The sequence below is a fragment of the Corylus avellana genome, chromosome ca2 (assembly GCF_901000735.1).
Source record: "Corylus avellana chromosome ca2, CavTom2PMs-1.0".
Lineage (NCBI taxonomy): Eukaryota > Viridiplantae > Streptophyta > Magnoliopsida > Fagales > Betulaceae > Corylus > Corylus avellana.
Genome location: NC_081542.1, coordinates 23,426,422 through 23,446,269, shown reverse-complemented (window position 1 = coordinate 23,446,269; position 19,848 = coordinate 23,426,422). Strand labels below are relative to the sequence as shown.

General features: G+C 35.4%; 4 protein-coding genes and 1 pseudogene across 4 annotated transcripts in view; all 5 read right to left on the bottom strand.

Annotated features, from left to right (window-relative positions):
- LOC132171838 (cyclic phosphodiesterase-like) overlaps positions 1 to 3,743 on the bottom strand; it is a 10,780-nt gene extending 7,037 nt beyond the window's left edge. Inside the window, exon 1 of the mRNA XM_059583244.1 lies at positions 3,671 to 3,743. Within this exon, the coding sequence (XP_059439227.1) occupies positions 3,671 to 3,700 (30 nt within the window). The 5' untranslated portion in view covers positions 3,701 to 3,743. The remainder of the gene's footprint in view (positions 1 to 3,670) is intronic.
- On the bottom strand, positions 2,680 to 3,700 carry LOC132171839 (cyclic phosphodiesterase-like). The gene is made up of 3 exons (XM_059583245.1): positions 3,398 to 3,700; positions 3,275 to 3,329; positions 2,680 to 3,126 (listed from the first exon to the last, which is right to left on the bottom strand). The coding sequence occupies exons 1-3, from the start codon at positions 3,698 to 3,700 to the stop codon at positions 2,921 to 2,923; spliced, it is 564 nt and encodes a 187-aa protein (XP_059439228.1). The 3' UTR covers positions 2,680 to 2,920.
- A 3,252-nt stretch (positions 3,744 to 6,995) lies between the features above and the next one.
- On the bottom strand, positions 6,996 to 9,557 carry LOC132172295 (oil body-associated protein 2C-like). Its single transcript, XM_059583768.1, has 4 exons — positions 9,236 to 9,557; positions 8,241 to 8,323; positions 8,038 to 8,152; positions 6,996 to 7,602 (listed from the first exon to the last, which is right to left on the bottom strand). The coding sequence occupies exons 1-4, from the start codon at positions 9,519 to 9,521 to the stop codon at positions 7,346 to 7,348; spliced, it is 741 nt and encodes a 246-aa protein (XP_059439751.1). The 5' UTR covers positions 9,522 to 9,557; the 3' UTR covers positions 6,996 to 7,345.
- Positions 9,558 to 11,074: 1,517 nt separating this feature from the next.
- On the bottom strand, positions 11,075 to 16,866 carry LOC132169371 (protein NRT1/ PTR FAMILY 4.5-like; annotated as a pseudogene).
- Positions 16,867 to 17,209: 343 nt separating this feature from the next.
- The window catches only part of LOC132169370 (protein NRT1/ PTR FAMILY 4.5-like), a 3,079-nt gene continuing 440 nt past the window's right edge, over positions 17,210 to 19,848 (bottom strand). The window contains exons 2-4 of the mRNA XM_059580411.1: positions 18,888 to 19,331; positions 18,434 to 18,561; positions 17,210 to 18,104 (exon numbers count right to left, since the gene is read on the bottom strand). Of these exons, the coding sequence (XP_059436394.1) occupies positions 17,210 to 18,104; positions 18,434 to 18,561; positions 18,888 to 19,331 (1,467 nt within the window). The remainder of the gene's footprint in view (positions 18,105 to 18,433; positions 18,562 to 18,887; positions 19,332 to 19,848) is intronic.

Genomic DNA, 19,848 nt, shown 5'->3' with positions numbered 1-19,848 from the left:
ATGAAGATGCTCAAAATCTTAAAAACGGAAGTAAAAAAGCTTCAAAGCAAGGTGGCTTACCGTCGTGACATTTCCGGCGATTCTCTGGTGGCGATTTCAGTCATGCTACAAAACCCAATAGCTCACCTGGAGATGGACGCAAGAATCGGTGGGGAAGATGAAGACGACGGCATGGACAATGAATCGGTGGGGAAGATGAAGACGACGACGGCGGCACAGGGAGATATAAAGGGATTATGTTTATTTAATTTGATGTACAGTGTGTGCTGGAGCCTCAAAATGACGTGGAAAAGCTTATTTATCATTTTTCAAAAGCATAAATAAAAAAGAACACGTGTCTTATTTTTATTGGGTGTGAGATGGCAATGAAACGGTTTCTTTTAAATCATTTAACAAAAAATGAGTTCAGGGAGTAAAATGTTATTTTGGCATACCCTAAGGACCTATAAATTATTTTTTAAACCATAAGAAGTGATTTGTAAATTATGCCAACCACATAGACCAATTTTGCATTTATCCTTTTTTTTTTTTAATCTTTTATCTTTCCTACTCTCACTTTTTTATGGAAAAAGAAAAAGAAATGATAAAAAATAATAAAATAATACCGAAAAATAATATTTAATTAGAGTAGATAGTTAAAATAAATATTCTGTTAAAGTGTGTAGCAAAAAATTAGGTCAAGATTTCCCAGTATTTTATGTCATTTTTTTAAAATTTTTTAAATTTTAGGATCTCAATTTTTAATTTTATAGATGTGAGATGGGAATTTGGACTTTACCTAAATGTGAGGGCTTCATTAACTTTTCTGTCAAAAAGACAATAGATAATAATAAATTGAAAAAGAAAAAGAAAAAGAAAAGGAAGAAGGAAAAAGCAGTCATGGCCATGAAAGGGTGGTTAGGTAACACCATTAATTCACAACCCAAAAAACAAGTTGATGGATGAGCAACCCTGTTTGTTAGAAGGAGTCAAACTTAGAATTGACACTAAATAAAGGTAGTTGGTGACAACCGCTGAGGGTGTGTTTGGTAAAAAATTTTGTTGTGAGTTTTTGTTTAAATAATAATAAGTGATTGATTTGAGAAAAATAAAATAAAATATTAAATTTTGTGATGGAAAAGAGAAAATAAAAAAAAAAGTAGTTTTGAAAAGATAATGTGAAAATAAGGAGAGGAGAAAGGGAGGAGGGGTTTTGCCAAACAGGGACTAAAACCCAAGATTTCACAAAGCAAAAAAGCTCATATGAACACAAGCGAAAATGAGCCTAATATTAATTCCAATAATAACAACAATTACAACAACATTAATAACAACAAAAGTAATATAAAGTGATGTTTGTGCCTCGATAAGCTTTCAATTGAGTTTTGACTAAGATGTTTATTTTTCTAAAATTTTCCTTAGTTTGGAAAACTTTTAGAAATAATATAAAGGAGATGGGAAATTTCCTCTCTTCCCCTCTCTGTATGTCTACTTGGGGTTTTGGACCAATCCTCCTTAGTATGATTTGAAAAAAAGAGAATAAGAGCATATTTGAAATTGTATTAAATAGTTTAAAAAGTACTTTTAGTACTTAAAAAGTTATGCCAAATAAAAGCTGACATATTTCGTAAAAAATTCAAAAAGAACTTCTTTGACTTTTTTATTCTAAAAATGATCAAAACGTATTTTGGTAAAAACTTAAAAATCAAGTTTTTGCCAAAAAATATTTTTTTGACTTAAAAGTTTTATTTCTTAAACACAATCTCAAACATGCTCTAAAAGAAGAGAATAAGGTTGTGTGGATAAAATAAAGGAAAAAGAAGAGGGTGATTAGTCACCTGGTCCAGTACTTCTCTAAAGATTTAGACTCTTTAAAGTGCATTAATGGTTGGAAATACTTGAGAGTCAAGAAACAAAGCTAACATTTAATTAGCCAATCAATCTGTGCATACAACACAATGCTAGTTCACCTCTATGCCTTCCAAGCCACAATTTTCTTTCTTCCCCCATCAAATAACTCATGGACTTGATTTATGGTTGAGGAAAAACCAATTAAGAGGTGAAATAAGCCATGGGCATGTGAATTATTGCAAAGAATTTCTGTTTTGGTACTTTGTTTAGGCCTTAAAATGGATTGATGTGGACCGAGAGTAAGAAAAACAGCTCTCAACACCTTCATCTCTAAGGAAATGGGGTTACAAGTGAAAGTGTCAATTTTAGATGAAGATATATAAAAGAGACATATTTGAAACTTATCCTAATCAAACGGAGAAAGGGTTACAAGGAAACAAAAAACCGAGAGAGGGTGAGCTCCCCAACAACAAATCCAAATGAAAATACAATGCCAAAAATAATAACAGTAAATAGGAAATGGGCAAAAAAATGACTCGGTCTTCTAGATCTTGAACAAGCCTAGAAATAGGCCATACAATGCGGTTTATGAAGTAGGCCAAGAAGCTGACCATACTGAACTATTCAAACACTTTCTAGGGAAAGAAGCTCCCTCCACTCTCTAGACTTTTCTTTTACTTTTCCTTTACCTTTTGTGAAAGAGCTCATACGAAATTTATATGGGTAGGTGATAAAGCGGCCCACTATTTTTTTAGGCAAGTGAGTATCATATATGTACTCTCTTGCATTACCTAACAATTTTGGACAGATAATTGATGTACATCGCAATCCATGTATTGCGGGAAGTAATTTCCTCAAAATGTAGATAACTTATTGGACCCCAAATTTCTTATAAATCAAAATCCTAGTGCAAGGGAAGAGTCTACCATAGTTCACCATAATTACAGACAATGACAGAAGAAAAAGCAGAACAGGAGTTTACAAACAAAAAGGATGAAGAAGGAGCATAGGAACACCATGATCCTTAATTATTACAAACCAAAAAGCATGATTATGAAGCTTTTGAAACATGAAGAAGAAGAAGAAGAAGCTAACTTGAGATAAGGTTGCATTCGGCAATTTTCTCCCAGGATTTGAGAGTTTTGTCTTCAGTGTCTGTTTTGTATAATGCAAGACGAGTAACTTGGAAGCTCAGGCTCCTAATGCTTTCATCAAAGATGTTAGCTTTTTCTTCAGCTTTCTTCTTCTCCTCTTCTGTCAGATCCCCATAAAGGAGGCTCAAATGTGGCATGTAAGCTGCACAAATTGTTTAAACTTTATTAATTTATATTTTTTAGATAATTAGTGATTTATTAGTTGATAAAGTATATAAGTTGTACTATTTTTCAAGCACAAATTTAAAATTTTCCAACATTATTAATTAAATTTAAATTTGTTTACTTACGAGTAGATGTCTTGAATCCGAAATGCCCATTGCAATGTGCCCTAGTTTCCACTACCTGAAACAAAAGGTAATAATAATTTTTTTTATGATTAATTAAAAGAAAAAAAAATGAGACAAAATTACCTCAGCCGTTGGATGGACGAGGAGCAAAACACACTGATAAAAGGCGACACGATCCACGGAGGCAGCGTAGGCCTTGACGCCGTCGCACGCCGATCGGAATCTGCGAAGCGCGTCGTCCGGCGTCAAACTGATGGCCCCGACGACCGTGATGTGGGGCTCGAAGTGGGGCCCGCCGAACTCGGATCGTAGGCTGTCCATCAGCTTCTTCAGCCGGGTTGCCACGTCGTCCGGTGGGAGCGCCCACACGGAATACGCGTGCTTCTCCACCTCCACCTCCACCTTGGCTGTCTCTGGGTTGGCCATGAGAAGACAAAGCCGGAGAGTCTTGGAAGATTTGGGCGTTTCAGAAAGCTGACGTGGAATAGATTTTGGGGCGTTAAGGTTTATTGGGAAAGAGGGCGGCGTTGAAGAGTTGAATATGATTGGGTTGGAAGAGAACATGGGAGTGGCATGTGGCACCTTATGTGGATGGCACATGGAATAAGGATATGTGCTGGACATAGTGGGAATAAGAGAGAATGTATACGGGGAATAACTCTAAATATTATATTTTTATCTTGGAATGTTGACATGAGAGTTCTAACTAATTTTATAGGTTAATTTTTTTATTTTAATATTTACAATATCATTATAAGATGAAAATATAATTTATAGCATTACTTTAATAATAAGAAAAATGTTTCTTTATATTTTAGCGTCTATAATGATAGACAGAACATGTAAACTCAGTGAAAATTTTATTAGATTTTTTTTTTCTTCTGTGTGGTGATTATTTCAAATAAGAAATTTAGATTTTTGTTTTACAACTAGTACTCGAAATATAGTCTAATGAAGAATGGTTAGTGTTATATATGCAGGGAGAAATATACTACCACCCTAGTCAATGTCTCCCCAAATTTGCTTCAAAACAACAAAAATTTTCAGCCAACCGGCATGCTTGTATTACCATTCTCCCACTAAACATATATTTTCTGCAATGCTTTAGATCCAAAGTGGATGGACCAAATAGGCCTTTTCTTTATATTCAATATGGGAAGGGAAAAGGGATATACATGAAAATAAAAAACAAATGGAACGTCCCCAAGAGGTAGCTCAATCGGCTCGAACCACACTTAATGAAGTGGAAGTCATTAGTTCGAATTTTCCTCCTCCCTCTTGTACAGACATGTCAAAAAAAAAAAACAAAAACAAATGGGATAGATCCATCCTTACTCAGTTTAAGAATGAGTTAAATAAATGACTCGACTCATCAAAGTAAGAAGTAGGTACAACCAAAATAAGACAATAAATGTAGGCAAAGTTTCGTAAACAAAACAAACTACGAACTAGTAAGGGACATAAAGGGGCATGACCATCTCGAGACCCTTCAATCCTATCTGAATCATTAATGTATAGGACACAAACATTGGCATAACCCTCGAAATACTTTTCAATCCTCGTTGAACCCCATCAAGACAAACAACACGACCATCAATAGTCGGTTGAAAATAACAAACATGACAATCCGTATTCAGTTGAGGGGGAAGTAGCATTGTCGGAAAAAGAAAAAAAGAAAAAAAGGCTAGCACAAAAACATCTCCAACACAAGAATAAACCAAATGCAAATAGGGAGACAACTAGCTACAACACAGAAAACAAGAAAATACAGGGAGAAGTGAAAAAAAGAAAAAAAAAAAAAAACCCACAGAAAGTAGCACCAACGAATGGTAGGCGCGTGAAGACCACGCATTGTCAATAATTGTTGAAAGGCTGGGGCCCACCCAAAAGACCAGTTGCAGTGACAAGGGGCAATTGGAATTAAGGAAAGATGGAGTTGCCACACACGGTGAAATGGTATCCTTACGTCGACGCGTGTGGGACACGCGCTAGTGAGTGAAATGCACTTGAAAGTTCATGTGCAGCATGCGCCAACGAGTGAGATCTACTCGTAGGCACGTGGTGGCCAGATAGAGACGTAGCTAGCAGTGGCAGAGGAAAGCAGAGGAGCCTAGGAGCACAGTGAAGTGGTGTGTATGAGGATGGACTTTCTGAGATTGAACGATCTGGTTTTGAAAAAACCAAATCCAAAAGCTTCAGGAGGAGGGCAGAGCTGTGGCTAGGGGGATTGGAACCGAACAATCAGATGTGGAGAAAGGAACATAAATGAGCAGCGGTGGAGGTAGAGCTAACGAAGCTGTTATTTCATTTTATTCAACCCACTCATCAAACAATAAAAATAGTCACATTTATAAAGAATACAAAGCAAATTTGACGTTATCGATGCTAATATTGTTAAATAGTAACGATAATATATATATATATATATATATATATATTAAAAAATTAAAAACAAAAAATGAAAATAGCCTCGCGTGCTAAGCACGCGGGCGTTCTCAGAATCACGGCCCATGATTATCACACAATTAGGTTGAAGTTTTCTGATTAATGGTGTAATTGCTTTCCATGTAGTGGTGTAATTGTTTGAAGTTGTCTTATTAATGGTAAATTGTTGTCCATGTAGTGAGAGTTATTCTCCATGCAGTAGGCATTTATGGTTATTTTTCACATAACGGGCTGTTTGGGTGGGGTTAAGTGATTTATTTCCCTAACATCTGGTATATATATATATTTCAGAACTCAACTAAAGCTTAAGAATCAAAACTCCTTAACTTTTCATTGGAATGGCGTTTAGCACAATTCGTTGCTTCTGTACTTGTATACGAACTCCCGCCTTTTGTTAACATAATATCATTGAACACTCTATTCTTATTCAAAGAAACCCTCCCAACCCTTCCAACATGCAACATATATATTTAGTATAGTCAATTTTTGACACATCAAACAAGATAATTATTGGTGGGATATTAAACCAATATTGGGATTGCCCTTCGAGGAAATTTTTGTTAGGAAATTTTTGTTTGGTAATCTCAAGAAAAAATATGTGTGGCATGTTTATGCCAACGTCTAGGAATTGGAGAGTGTGAGTAATCTGTTTAGCGAAATTATGATCGCAAAAGAAGTTAATTGGAATATAAATTCCTAATAAACCAATAATGAAATGACATTATTACTAGGGTGTAGGTTTGAATCTTAGCAATGGAGAATCATCACATATTCATGATTAGTATTATCTGCCTTGGATTCCTATTGTTGCCCTAGTAGGACTAGGTGATTAGACTATGACTCAGTCAGATTTGAGAGAATACCTACGGTTTCCCTGTCTAGGCTCTTCCTATGTGGCTCCCAACAAGTAGGTGCTACTATCGTCACACTCAAGTAAGATAAACACAATTGATCTCTCTGACCTATCCTTTTTAATTAGAAAAAAATAAATAAATAAAAAATGACTATAACACAACTAACCTAAAGGAAAACCCACTTGATAAGGTTTACCCTTATTAATTTAATTTAATAGACTTCAAAACAAAAAGAGAGAAAGCAACGTTCAAGAATTCAGATTTTATCCTACATTTTGAAACCTTGTACTACATTTTGAAAGGCTTTTGGAAGTACCAAAGAGAATTTTAGGTATTCCTTTTAGATGACTCTCTTCAAATCTAGTAAATTGGGAGCATTTATCAAGTCTCAAAAAGAAATTCAGCATATATAGCCATTGCCGTTTGATCAACTTGCCCATGTTACAGATTTTCTTTATATATTCTGCAAAATCTGCTAACACTATATTTACCTTAACATACCCTGATGTATGCGCATGTCCACATACACCATTCATACAACATATACTTGATTCCAGTATTACAATCCATATACTGCATGTAAATCTTTACACCACTCTTAACTTAACTACACTACGTACATATTTAACATATGTATTAATACTTTTTTCTTTTTCTTTTTTTAATTAGGGTGTCTTGGTTTCACCTATAGGCCAGGGAGTACTTTGGCTCCGCCCCACTTTATGTGTCAGCTACGAACCAAGTGTAGAGACCCAGCAAAGATTCACCACGTTCAGGGAAATGGTGCCCTTAATTTCATATCTGTGAACTTGATGTCAATGGCGAAACCCTTCCCGTCCTGTTTCCAGTAGTCCGCTTGAGGATTGATCCACTCTGGCTCTGCAATTTCCACCCTCGAATCCCTCAGTACCTTTGTTGAGATGTTGTACTTGTTATCCCTCCTATGGACCAGCTCCGGTGAGATCTGTCCCAGGTTCACCGGTTGTGGAGATATCATCAAAGCAGGTGCACCCAGCGGGAGCTTGTCGCCTAATTAATTCATGCACCCACCTCAAAATTAATTAGTAACACCAATCAAACATTTTTTTTTTAATTAAATGATTAAATTTATTTCTAATATGAGAAAACTTTATTTCAAATAAGAAATAATTTAGCTTATTTGTGTCACACACTTTCATTTCAATTAAATATTTTATTTATTATATAAATTAAATAATTAAATAATTAAATTTAGCATTTCCTATAAACTTAAGGAAGCTTTGAAATAGTTCCCAAGGGGTAGCTCAATCGGTTGGGGACCACGTCTTATGAAGCAGAGGTTATTAGTTCGAATCCCCCCTCCCCCTCTTGTGTGGACATGTCAAAAAAAAAAAAAAAAAAAGGAAGCTTTGAAATAAAGACGCCCGGGAATAAACACGCCATAAAAGAGTAATGCTAAATAAATTTTAAGCACTTGCTCATCACCTCTATCAACCTGCCATGTGCACCAGAATTTGCCGTATGTTTTGGCCATATTTTCGAGTTCTGGTTTCTCTATCATTCCTGGAACTCGGGGATTGACCCAAAGGCCTGACTTGATCTGGATCGTCCAAATTCATGATCATCAAAAGCACTTCATAGCAGGAAAAAAAAAATGGAAATCTAAGGATTAGGGCTTCCAGTACAACCTCATAGGCATGAGAGTGCCACAACTTCTGCTCATCCGGAGGCAAAGCTTCAAATATCCTATCGGATACTATATATTCAACACCTGTGGAACAAAAACTTGGAAGCTAAAATCACAACCTTTCTCTTTAATTTCATTGGGTACGTACAAAATCAAATCGGAACTGAAAATTTAATACGAATGTTGGCTCGAGTAGCAAGTGACTTGACTCTATGCCTCATAAAGCATCATGTCCAAAATTCAACCCCTTTGACCGCAAACAATTTCTTGAAATTACACTCGAACAAAAATAAAGATGATGCTTTGCATGGTGTCTTGAAAATTTAATCGGGCTGAGCTAGAATACCCAGATTATTTATACATATATAATTTAAATCGAAAAATGTTAAATCACCAGTTATCCCAAAAACTCAAGCCAATAGAAAGGGATAAATTTAATGACTTAAGCTAAATCACCGGTTATCATTTTAATATGTAAAGTTCAACACATGAAATATTTTATTTAAATTGGGTGAATTGATCAGAGTCACCAGTTATCTAAAAAACTTAAGCCGATAGGAATTGATAAATTTAAGAACACAAATTTCCTCTAAACCAATTTGGAGGAAATTTCATTCAAGTTACTCTAGTAAGTGAGGGTCATTTTTTAGTTTCTAAAAAATTAATATTTTGGTTCTTAGATTAGGGTTTCTAAAAAATTAATGTTTTTATTCTTAAATTATGAATTAGGATACTCTCCATTTTGTGGAGGGGTATTTTTGTCAAAAAGTGAAAAGACAAAAATACCCATGCACTATAACTAGAATCATTCTCTAAATTAGTGAAATAACAATAAATTACTGTTAAAATATTAAAGAAAACATGTGAGAGATTACACTTGTTGTCACTTATTATAATAAGTTGCTAGTTTGAAAAAAATTTCAGTCCTAAATTTAATCGCTTAACCATTATTTTATCAAAAAGAAAATAAAAAAGAGATGGGGTTAGAAGTTAGACCGATGAGACGGGCGTGGGCGTGATCGGAATCGTAAACAGCGCACTGTAAGAAGTCCTGGTTGACACGTGTGACATAGTGGTGGGTCTCGATCTGGCGGGACATGTCGTGGCTGTACAAGGCGAAGGTGCAGACGTGCTGGTTCATCTGCTTCACCGGCTTCAGGGACTGAACCAATTGCGCGCCCTTGTCTATCATGTGCTGCTCCACCGTCATCGGCTGCCCAGGTGGCCTGGGGTGGTCGGTACCGGACGGCATAGGACTCGGTGACTTGTCGCTTGACGCCATGAAACGACGTAGTATGCTCCAATATCTCTCCCTCTGTCTCTCTCTCGGGATCGAGGTGTGTTTATAAAGAGAGATCGAGAGAGTTGATGGAGAACGTACGTGGTGAGGTACGAGGTTGCCACGTAGACATGCATGTGAGTTGAGGTGTCTGCGGCTGCTGAAAGTGAGACGCCAACCGGAGAATTTGGTCGGACACTTGGGCTGCTGGGATGACATCTTGGCATGAGTGCACTTGGGTTTCACTCCTTGAGAGGATAGAGATTTAAATAATTTTATTGTTTAACAATTTAATAATAAATATGAGAAAATTTTTGTGGGATTTATCTCGTTAAGTAAGTTTTGAGCAGTCTATTTATTTATTTGGACATGTGAGTTTTATATAAATTCTTTTTTATTTAATATCTAAATTATTAGTAATTCAAATAGCAAATTACTGAAAATTTAGATCCCTTTTAAAATCTATTTTCTTTATTTTTGTTTTTTGGTTATGTATCATTAATGATACATAAGCAAAATAGAAAAAAGAGTCTGGCTTTTACGTTTAACATTAAATCTTTCACATTGACCCAACTCCTTTCATGCGTAAGTCCTTTACAAACCAAGAGTGTTACTCATACTCCAAGAGAATGAAGGAGAGAGACACTAAGGAGTTCAACAATAATAAGTTAATATACATATTAATTAGGACAATACTTCTAGTCCAAAATCCTAAGTTGGGTTTAGATCCACTTAGGTATATTAATTACTAATTATTTTTTTTATACTTTACAATGTATGACACAAACCTCACAAGCTAGTGTACATTTACAACACATTCTATGCAATGCATACCCTAGATATTGCATAGAATCTCAATCTGAAAAATGGCTAATACCAATGAGACTCATTCATTATTATTATTATTTTTTAATGAGCAAAACAAATTAAGGAAAGGAAGGGGCCGGAGACGAGATTCATTCATTCTTTAATCCCAAAAATGTTCATAATTTCATTTGTATAATTTTCTTAGTAATGCTAACTATGATGATATGATAGTGGAAATAAACCATTGAATCAATAATTGTAAAAGAAAATAAAAATTCAATGGTTGATTTTCAATATCACAACATCATGCATGGTTGTCTGCAGCTATACGAAAGTCTGATAAATAAAATTTCTCTCAAATTAAAGGTTAAATGTGGGTACCAGATATAAATTGCAATATCAAACAACTCATCAAACAAAAGGTTTTAAATTTGTTATTATCATTATCATTATTATAACAATAATTATAGTAATAAGGAAGAAAAGAAATTTAGAATGCATTGGTTTTCATTTTTTTTTTCTTTTGGGTGGGGGGGAATTATAGATGCATTGGCATCATGCCACACTTGAAGTTCATTGATGAATAGGATACATGCATGTCCCGAACCCCCTAAAAAAAGGCAAAAAAGAAAAAAAAAAAAAAAAGAAAAAAAAAAGGAAAAAAAAAAAGTAGAATATTAGAAAACCCCAAGTCATCATTTGCAATCTTTGCAGTATCACCACTTTAATTAGACTAAATTTGCTTTTGCTCATGCCTTGGTGCTGTTCTCATTTGACTCCACTGGATTCTGAGGCCTGTACTTGTACCTCTTAGCTACAAACAAGTAGATAGAGAAGTTGATCAAGCTCACTATAGAAAGCAGCCAGTAGAAGAGTTTTAAATGGTTCCTGTTGATATTGTTTCCTGCTAACCAACCTCCAGTACTTCTTGTAACATTCTTTGTTGCACCATTCACTATTTTCACAAGTATGGTGCTGAAAAAATATCCTAGCGCCATGGAGCTCCAGAGGAAGCAACTTGAGAAGGATTTAAGGCCCTTTGGTGCCTCTGAATAGAAAAATTCCAGCAGCCCAATGTATGTAAACAAGTCTGCAATTCCAAATATGAAGTACTGAAATGATAGCCATAATGTGCTGATGGGCAATGGCTGCACAACTGGGATTGCATCAAGCATGCTGTGGTCTCTTGCTACTCCTTTTCTCTTCACTTCAATAGTTGCAGCCACGGCCATGGACATGGATGAGAGAATTAGGCCAACTCCAACACGCTGCAAGTGCGTGATCCCTGTCGGGATGCCGGTGATTTTTCGTGCAAAGGGAACAAAAATCTGGTCGTAGAAAGGGATTATGATGATCATGAACACAATTGGGATTATAGGGAGGGTGGCAGGTGGGATGTGCAAAGATTTTGTGAGGTATGTGTTCATGGTGAGACCTTGATGGACTGAGAAGGTTTGGAGCTGAGCAAGGCAGAGAGAGTATCATGATTATTGTGCAGCCAAAAATCGGAACCATGCCTAGCTAGTAGTATCTTGGCATTTTCCACTTGAGTCACCCTACAAAGTTTCCATGGATTTGCAGCCTCTGCTCTACCATCCTGCCATGTAGACGTTGGTTGGATGGCTGCTTTGTCTAAAAACCTTCATTGGATCATAGCATGAATGTTAATGGAAATGAGTTAATGTATAGGAAATAGGAACATCTACTTAAGGGGTGGCAATTCGTGTTTGTATGTCAAATTCGGATTTTATTGAAGTATGAGTATAAGACTATGTAGGTTAATCATAATCCGACCTATTTAATTAAATAGATCAGAACCTTCAACCCTAACCAACTAAATTTGTATTGGGTTTTGCAGGTCATATAAAAAATGGTCAGCTCTTATGTTGCATGTTAGGTTCGGATCGCATTGAGGATATGTATAAGACTATTGTTGAATAATAAACTTAATTTTAATAACATTTATTTGAGTCTTTTCATATTTCATATCCAAGTAACTTGAAGATGTTATGTCTTTTGGTATTTCAATAGTTATTTTACATAAGAGTTACATAAGAATTATATGAGATGTAAATGAATGAAGTTAATGTGAAAAAATTAGAAGAATCATTTGTATCCTATAAATACCCATGTAAGCACGTTATTTTATCAAGTTGAATAAAAGATTACAAAGTGCTCCATTAATTAAGTGTATGTTTCTCTTCCTTTTCCGTGTTCTCTCTTAGGGTTTGTAGTTTCCAATTTTCAACAACTATATAGGTCAACCTAATATAATCCATTATATTAAACAAGTCAGACCCCGTTCAACCCTAACCAACTAATTTCGTGTTGGGTTTGTATCAAGTTTCCAAGTTGTAACTTAAAAAAATTACCAACTAATTTAGTGCAAATCAAAGATTGGGATAGAACCTGAAAACATCTCTGTGAGGTAAAAACTCTGCTTCCACAGTAGCTTCCTTGTACTTATGAATCTCATAGAGCTCTGTATGATCCTCAGGAAGGTGAAGATTTCTGTTTCGAATGGCTGCAACATATACCTGAAAAAAGAGAGAGAGAAGAAAGTAAATAAATTAACTTTGATCCATGCATTTAAACCCTTGTTTTAGGATTAGACCAGCACATATTTGGCAGTATCTATAGAGGTAAGGAAGATATTGATTAACAATCCGTTTGGGTTTCCGATTTCAAAAAGCGCGATTTGAAAAAGTGATTTTTAAAAACGCAATTAAGCGTTTGACAAACTCAATGTTTGGCCTTAAAAATCATAGTTTACCTATGATTTGAAAATGCAGATAATCCCAAACAATCAATTTTCTGCAATTTGGTTTATAATCACACTTTTTGTCTATGAAATCGCAATGGCAAATACACCATAAGCACAGAAAAAGGTGATCCAACTTTTCTTTAGGTACAACTAGCAGAAGGGTCTAAGATTTGATTGGCAAACCTGCATAATACTAATGATGGAGCTAGTTCGTTGAATAATTTGAATTCTGTACAATGGCAGCCCTGTGGAAAAGATAATCACAGCCAATAATATGGCAATGGAAGAGATCCCAAAGCCCCAGTCCCATCCTCTCTTATCTTGGTTCCACACAATTAGTGTGAAGCTGACAGCACCACCAACACACACTGCTAGTAAAAGGCAGTTGAAGAAGCTGGACATTTGCCTTGCTTCTTTTGGGTCTTTTTCATCAAATTGATCAGCACCATGTGATGGCAATGCAGCTTTGACTCCAGCAGAACCTGCAGCCAGCAAATATAGAGCAACATAGAGGACCACAGCATTGCCACCACCAATTTTCGCACATCTAGAAGCTTGATCAAAGATGTTGCATGGTGGGGGCTTGAGCCTGGGATAGTGAGCTTGTAGTGCCAATGCTGCAAATCCCTGCAAAAATTAAAAAACAATATATATATATACACAAATATTTAGCATATATTTTGAAACCGTCTCCGTTTCTTGAAGATAAAATATAAATTTCTTTGAACTTTCATTACTCCAGAAATGATGTAGTTTTTAAAATTACTATTGGGCTTGTGATTGATCATTATTGAATTTTAATCAAATTGTGATTTTAAAAATCACTTCATTGTTAGAATGACACAAGAGTGACTTGTAGAAAATATATGTACTCCTCCTATTAGAGTTGAGTAATGCTAGAAGTCACTCTTGTGTCACTCCAAGAATGATGTGGCTTCTAAAATTACTATTTGATCAATTATAATCATAATGATGATTTTATAAGCCACATCATTTTTAGAGTGACACAAAAAGGACACAAGAGTGACTTTTAGCATTTCTTGGGTTTAGGGTTAAATTATATGACAAACGAATGAAATGAACCATGAAAATTTTATAAAATTTCAAATTACCCTTAATTAAAAGTCAAACTTGACCCATGGGTCACATTAGGAACTAGCTGCCCTGGGTAGTGTCAAAGATTTTTATTTTATTTTATTTTTCTTTTATTTTCTTATTTTTTTTAAAAAATAAAATCAGGAATATTTTGGTAATTTCGATGGCGTCCGTTAGTATTTAATAGAAAATTTTAATGGATTGGAGAAATTGTAAAATATAAAAAATTCGATACAATAAATTAAAAATGTAATGAAAGTTCAGGACGTTAAGTAAAGTTTTCCGTATAAACTTTGAGTTATAACTTTTAATCATTCACCTATAATAGTTATTTTTATTGAGGGAGATGATGAGGGTGCATGGATGGAGGATTTAAAGCATACCGCAAACTCCAGGAATCCTGCAATGAGAACAGCTCTGAATCTGCCGGTATAAGCATCTACAAGGAGTGCTGCCAGAATGGTGAGAATGTGCATGGCGCCCAAGAAGTTGGTCAGTTGGTTAGCCGCATCGGCAAGTTCCAAGTGCATCACCCCACTGAAGTATGTAACCAAGTTCACCGCCAATGCCAAGATGTTCTCAAAACCAAACGTCACTACAAGTAAAACAACATCCATGGAAAGCTGCTTTAACCAAAGCTCATGAGGATGTTGTAATATGGATTCTAAATATAGTTTCCCGAAAACTTCACTTATCATCCCTCATCTTTTGTCACTTTTGTAATCATCATATCCTTAAACTTTTAAAAGTATCAATCCTCTGAGCGGATCGGAGGAGTGTAACAATTCTAAAAATACCCCTCCTTTTTTTGTAGGAAAAGAAAAATCACAAGGATTTAACGGAATTTGAAAAAGTAAAAATACCCATGCCAGAATCTATGAAAAAAAAATAGGGTATTTTTGAAATTTTGACATGATTTAATGGAAAATCCTAATGGATTGATGAAATTGAAAAAAAAGTGAAAGATGGATACATTAAATTGATACTTTTTAAAGTTTAAGGATATAATTGAAAAAACGATGAAAGATCAAGAGTGGTAATTAAGTAAAGTTTTTCCTGTAGTTTCACAAGCTGATGATGAGAAAGAGTTGTAACTAGATATGTATGTAAACAACCACCCTGCATGCAAACTATATATATAAGTTAGATTTTTTACCTAGTATGAGCAAAGCTGTTCTGGCTCCTCCATGTTTGTTCTTCACAGCTGCTTTGCCCTTCCAATCCACCTTTCCTGCAACGAGCTCAGGCTTCTCCTACAAAGAAACCAAAAAAAGATAGTTGATTAAGGCTAAAACAAGAAAATAATATGTGAAGACACATTGAAGAGATGGAAGAACAAAAGACCATGGCTACTAGCTAGAGTACACTTTTGGTCCTTGGTGCTAATTAAGATTGTGGTTCATTTGTATATATATTGACCAATTCCTATGACCTAAACATCCTGAATTATGCTTGTTTGTCTTTTGCTGAAAATTAATTGCCGTCTCTCTGGGAGAAAGATTCCGAGGAGCCTTTCAAGAAATGGTTGGGTTTTTGAATGCTTAATACTAGTAAATTAATTATGATACTTTTTAGGGAAAAATGAAAAATCAGTCTATGTGATTTATTGCCTGATTTGCATTGAACTCCCTATGGTTTTAAAATGAACTCAAAGGTCTCTGAAGTATGCCAGAAAAATAATTTAGTCCTTACAGTGAAATTATGTCTACTAACTTAACAGATTTCGATAACGTGAAACGTTAGAGCCAACAAAACTATGACATGTGTTCTGTTTAATTAAGTAAGTGTCGCACTAATAATGAAATATGTTAAATTATTAGACGGAATTTGACTATAGAAACTATTTTTTTTTTTTTTTTCATATCTCAAAGATCTCTGAGTTTATTTCGATACCACATGAAGTTAATTGTAAATTAAGTAAATCACGGGGACTGATTTTGTATTTTTTTTTTTTTGTTGTTGCTTTTTAATTTGTACAACATGAAGTAATTTTGCTTTCGACTTTATTTAAAAAATAAAAAATAAAAAAGTAGAGGAATATTTATGCATGCATGCACGATATGAATCCTTGGAACTCTGAGAAGTTGCTCATAATTTTTTATTTCTGCCAATTTAAAAAAAAAAAAAAAAAAAATGTGTTCAAGATTGTATTCTAGTGAGATTTTTCAATTTCGTAAAGCCAAGGGGGAGCATCATCCTCTTATTTTTTCCTTTTGGTAGAATATTGGTGGTGTTGGTGGGCATATTGTCATCTTAATTTGTTGTACCTTCGTGAGAGGTAGCCAACCCACTTGAAAGTGATGAAGTAAATCCAAAGCTTATTCCAACCTATGGAAATAAATTAAAAGCATGCCTCCTTTTAATTTTATTAGCGTAACGGTATTCCTCACACTAGATTTTTATATCAGCTTTATATTAAATGGTTAATATTTTTTATTTTATATTAAATACTTGACACGAAAATCCATTTAAACACGATGTAAAGTTGGTGTGAAATTCTAATATGAATAGTAGTATTCATCTTTTATTTACTTGCTTTTTCTTCTTGAATATGGGGGACAATATTTATCAGCCCACCAATCAAAGAAACAAGCATGTATGATGACACAGGCGCAACGTGGCAACATTTGACATGTCTGTCAGATTTGTGTACTCATGTGAATCTATGATCCGTTGCTTCATTCAGGTAAAGATAGATTGAAACGGAAGTAGGTTACACGTCGGAAATGTCAGACAATCTCTTCTAGTTTGTGACTCTTTAATCGACATGTTTTGTTGTCCAAATTTCAATGGTTATAAAGTTATAGAAAAGCAAATTCTTGAGAAAGTAAATGCACTATATATGCCACACTTGAAGTTCATTGATGATCATGAACAAAATACATGCATGTCCCAAACCCCCCTACAATATCATCAAATTAAATCTAGAGAAGAAAAAAACAAGCAAACAAAGGCAAGATTACATGTCAAATAGAAAACCCCAAATCATCATTTGCATTCTTTGTAGTATCACCAGCACTTAAGACTAAATTATCTTTTGCTCAAGTCCAACGTTTTTCTCATTTGAGTCCACAGAATTCTGAGGCCTATACTTGTACCTCTTAGCTACAAACAAGTAGATTGAGAAGTTGATCAAGCTCAATATAGAAAGTAGCCAGTAGAAGAGGTTTAAATGGTTCCTGTTGATATTGTTTCCTGCTAACCAACCTCCACTTCTTGTAACATTCTTTGTTGCACCATTAACTATTTTCACCAATATGGTGCTGAGAAAATACCCTAGCGCCATGGAGCTCCAGAGGAAGCAACTTGAGATGGATTTAAGGCCCTTTGGTGCCTCTGAATAGAAAAATTCAAGCAATCCGACGTATGTAAACATGTCTGCAATTCCAAATATGAAGTACTGAAATGATAGCCAGAATGTGCTGATTGGCAATGGCTGCACAACTGGGATTGCATCAAGCAGGTTATGGTCTCTGGCTACACCTTTTCTCTTCTCTTCAAGTATAGCAGCCACCGCCATGGAGATGGATGAGAGAATTAGGCCGACTCCGACGCGCTGCAAGTGCGTGATCCCGGTTGGGATGCCGGTGAATTTTCGCGCAAAGGGAACGAAGATCTGGTCATAGAATGGGATTATGACGATCATGAATACGATTGGGATGATAGGAAGGGAGGCAGGTGGGATGTGAAAAGATTTTGTGACGCTTGTGTTCATGGTGAGACCTTGTTGGATTGAGAAGGTTTGGAGCTGTGCAAGGCAAAGTGTCATGATTATTGTGCAACAAAAAATTGGGACCATGCCTAGTAGTATCTTGGCGTTTTCCACTTGAGCGACCCTACAAAGTTTCCATGGATTTGGAGCATCTGGTTTACCATCCTGCCCTGTAGATGTTGGCTGGATGGCTGCTTTGTCTAAACACCTGCATTGGATCATAGCATGAATTTTAATGGAAATGAAATGTATACAGGAGCATGTGAGGGTGGCAATTCATGTTTGCTTGTCGGGTTCAGGTCGTATCGAGATATGAATATAAAATTATATATATATAAGTCAAACTTAACTTAACATATTTAATTAATTAAACGGGTCAAACCCTTGAACTCTAACCAGTTAATTTTGTATTGGGTTTGTGTTAGATTTGCGGGTCGTGTAAAAAATTGACACCCGTAGGAACATGTGCCCAATGATATATTGTCCAGATTCTACCCATTTTTAAAATTTGGTGCAAATGAAAGATTCTGATAGAACCTAAAAACGTCTCTGAGAGGTAAAAATTCTGCTTCCACAGCAGCTTCCTTGTCCATATCAATCTCATAGAGCTCCGTATGGTCCCTAGGGAGGTGAAGATTTCTGTTGCGAATGGCTGCAACATACACCTGAAAAGAAAAAGAGACGAAAGTAAATAAATTAACCTTGATCAATGCATTTAAATCCTTGTTTAGGATTAGACCAGTGCATATTTGGAAATATCCATAGAAAAAGGAAGATATTTATTATGCACCAAAAAAAGTTAATCATGATCGGGCTAAAAGTCTAAAAGTTGTCGCTAATAAGTCATCGCAAATGCTCGGTCAATATTGGTTATAATGACTTCAATATGACAACAAAAGTCGTCGCTAATAATGTTTAGTGTCGTTACTAATAGCTTCAAAACTCAAAACTAGATGTGGTCGCTAATAGCTTCAAAACCAAAAGCACAAACCTGTATAATACTAATGATGGCGCTGGTTCCTTGAATAATTTGTATTCTATACATTGGCAATCCCACGAGAAAGATAATCACAGCCAATAATATGGCAATGGAAGAGATCAGAAAGCCCCAGTCCCATCCTTTATTATCTTGGATCCACACAATTAGAGTTAAGCTGACAGCACCACCAACACACACAGCTAGTAAAAGGCAGTTGAAGAAACTGGACATCTGCCTTGCCTCTTTTGGGTCTTTTTCATCAAATTGATCAGCTCCATGTGATGGCAATGCAGCTTTGATTCCTGCAGAACCAACAGCCAGCAAATATAGGGCAACAAAGAGGACTGCAGAATTGCCACCACCAATTTTCTCACATCTAGCAGCTGGATCAAAGATGTTGCAAGGTGGGGGCTTTAGCTTGGGATAGTGAGCTTGTATTGTCAACACTGCAAATCCCTGCAGGATAATTAAACATCACATTATAAAATATTCAGCATATTGAATTAATTTGGGTAATTTTTGAGGATGGACGGAGGATTTTAAGCATACTACAAAACTTGTATTTTTTTTTTTTTTTTTTTTTGGAAATATGGGTATTTGTTGTACTTGGGTCTATGTTAAAGTTAGTGAAGATTTTTCAAAGAAGACAAGTATTGAAACTGGTGTCTAGACATGTATGTTTTTTTTTACCCCCAACTACATATATTATTGAAGAAGACGATGGAAGGATGGAGGATATTAAGCATAGTGCAAAACTTGTATTTTGTTTTTGGAAATATGGGTATTTTTTTGTCTTAAGGTCTATATTAAAGTAAGTGAAGATTTCTCCAAGAAGACAAGTATTTTAGCTGGTGTCTTGACATGTATGTTTTTTTTTTTCAACTATACTATTGAAGAAAAGATGATGGATGGATGGAGGATATTAAGCATATATATACCGCAAACTCAAAGCAGCCTGCAATGAGAACAGCTT

Bases quoted from the DNA above. Each gene is read 5' to 3' on its own strand.
- LOC132171839 (XM_059583245.1), bottom strand. From the start codon at position 3,700: ATGGCCAACCCAGAGACAGCCAAGGTGGAGGTGGAGGTGGAGAAGCAC. The intron at 3,330-3,397 runs GTAATTTTGTCT...CTTTTGTTTCAG, and splicing joins TCGTCCATCCAACGGCTGAG to GTAGTGGAAACTAGGGCACA. The intron at 3,127-3,274 runs GTAAGTAAACAA...CAATTTGTGCAG, and splicing joins CGGATTCAAGACATCTACTC to CTTACATGCCACATTTGAGC.
- LOC132172295 (XM_059583768.1), bottom strand. From the start codon at position 9,521: ATGGCGTCAAGCGACAAGTCACCGAGTCCTATGCCGTCCGGTACCGAC. The intron at 8,324-9,235 runs GTCTAACTTCTA...TTTGTTCCACAG, and splicing joins CGCCCACGCCCGTCTCATCG to GTGTTGAATATATAGTATCC. The intron at 7,603-8,037 runs GTGATGAGCAAG...TGAATTAATTAG, and splicing joins CACATGGCAGGTTGATAGAG to GCGACAAGCTCCCGCTGGGT.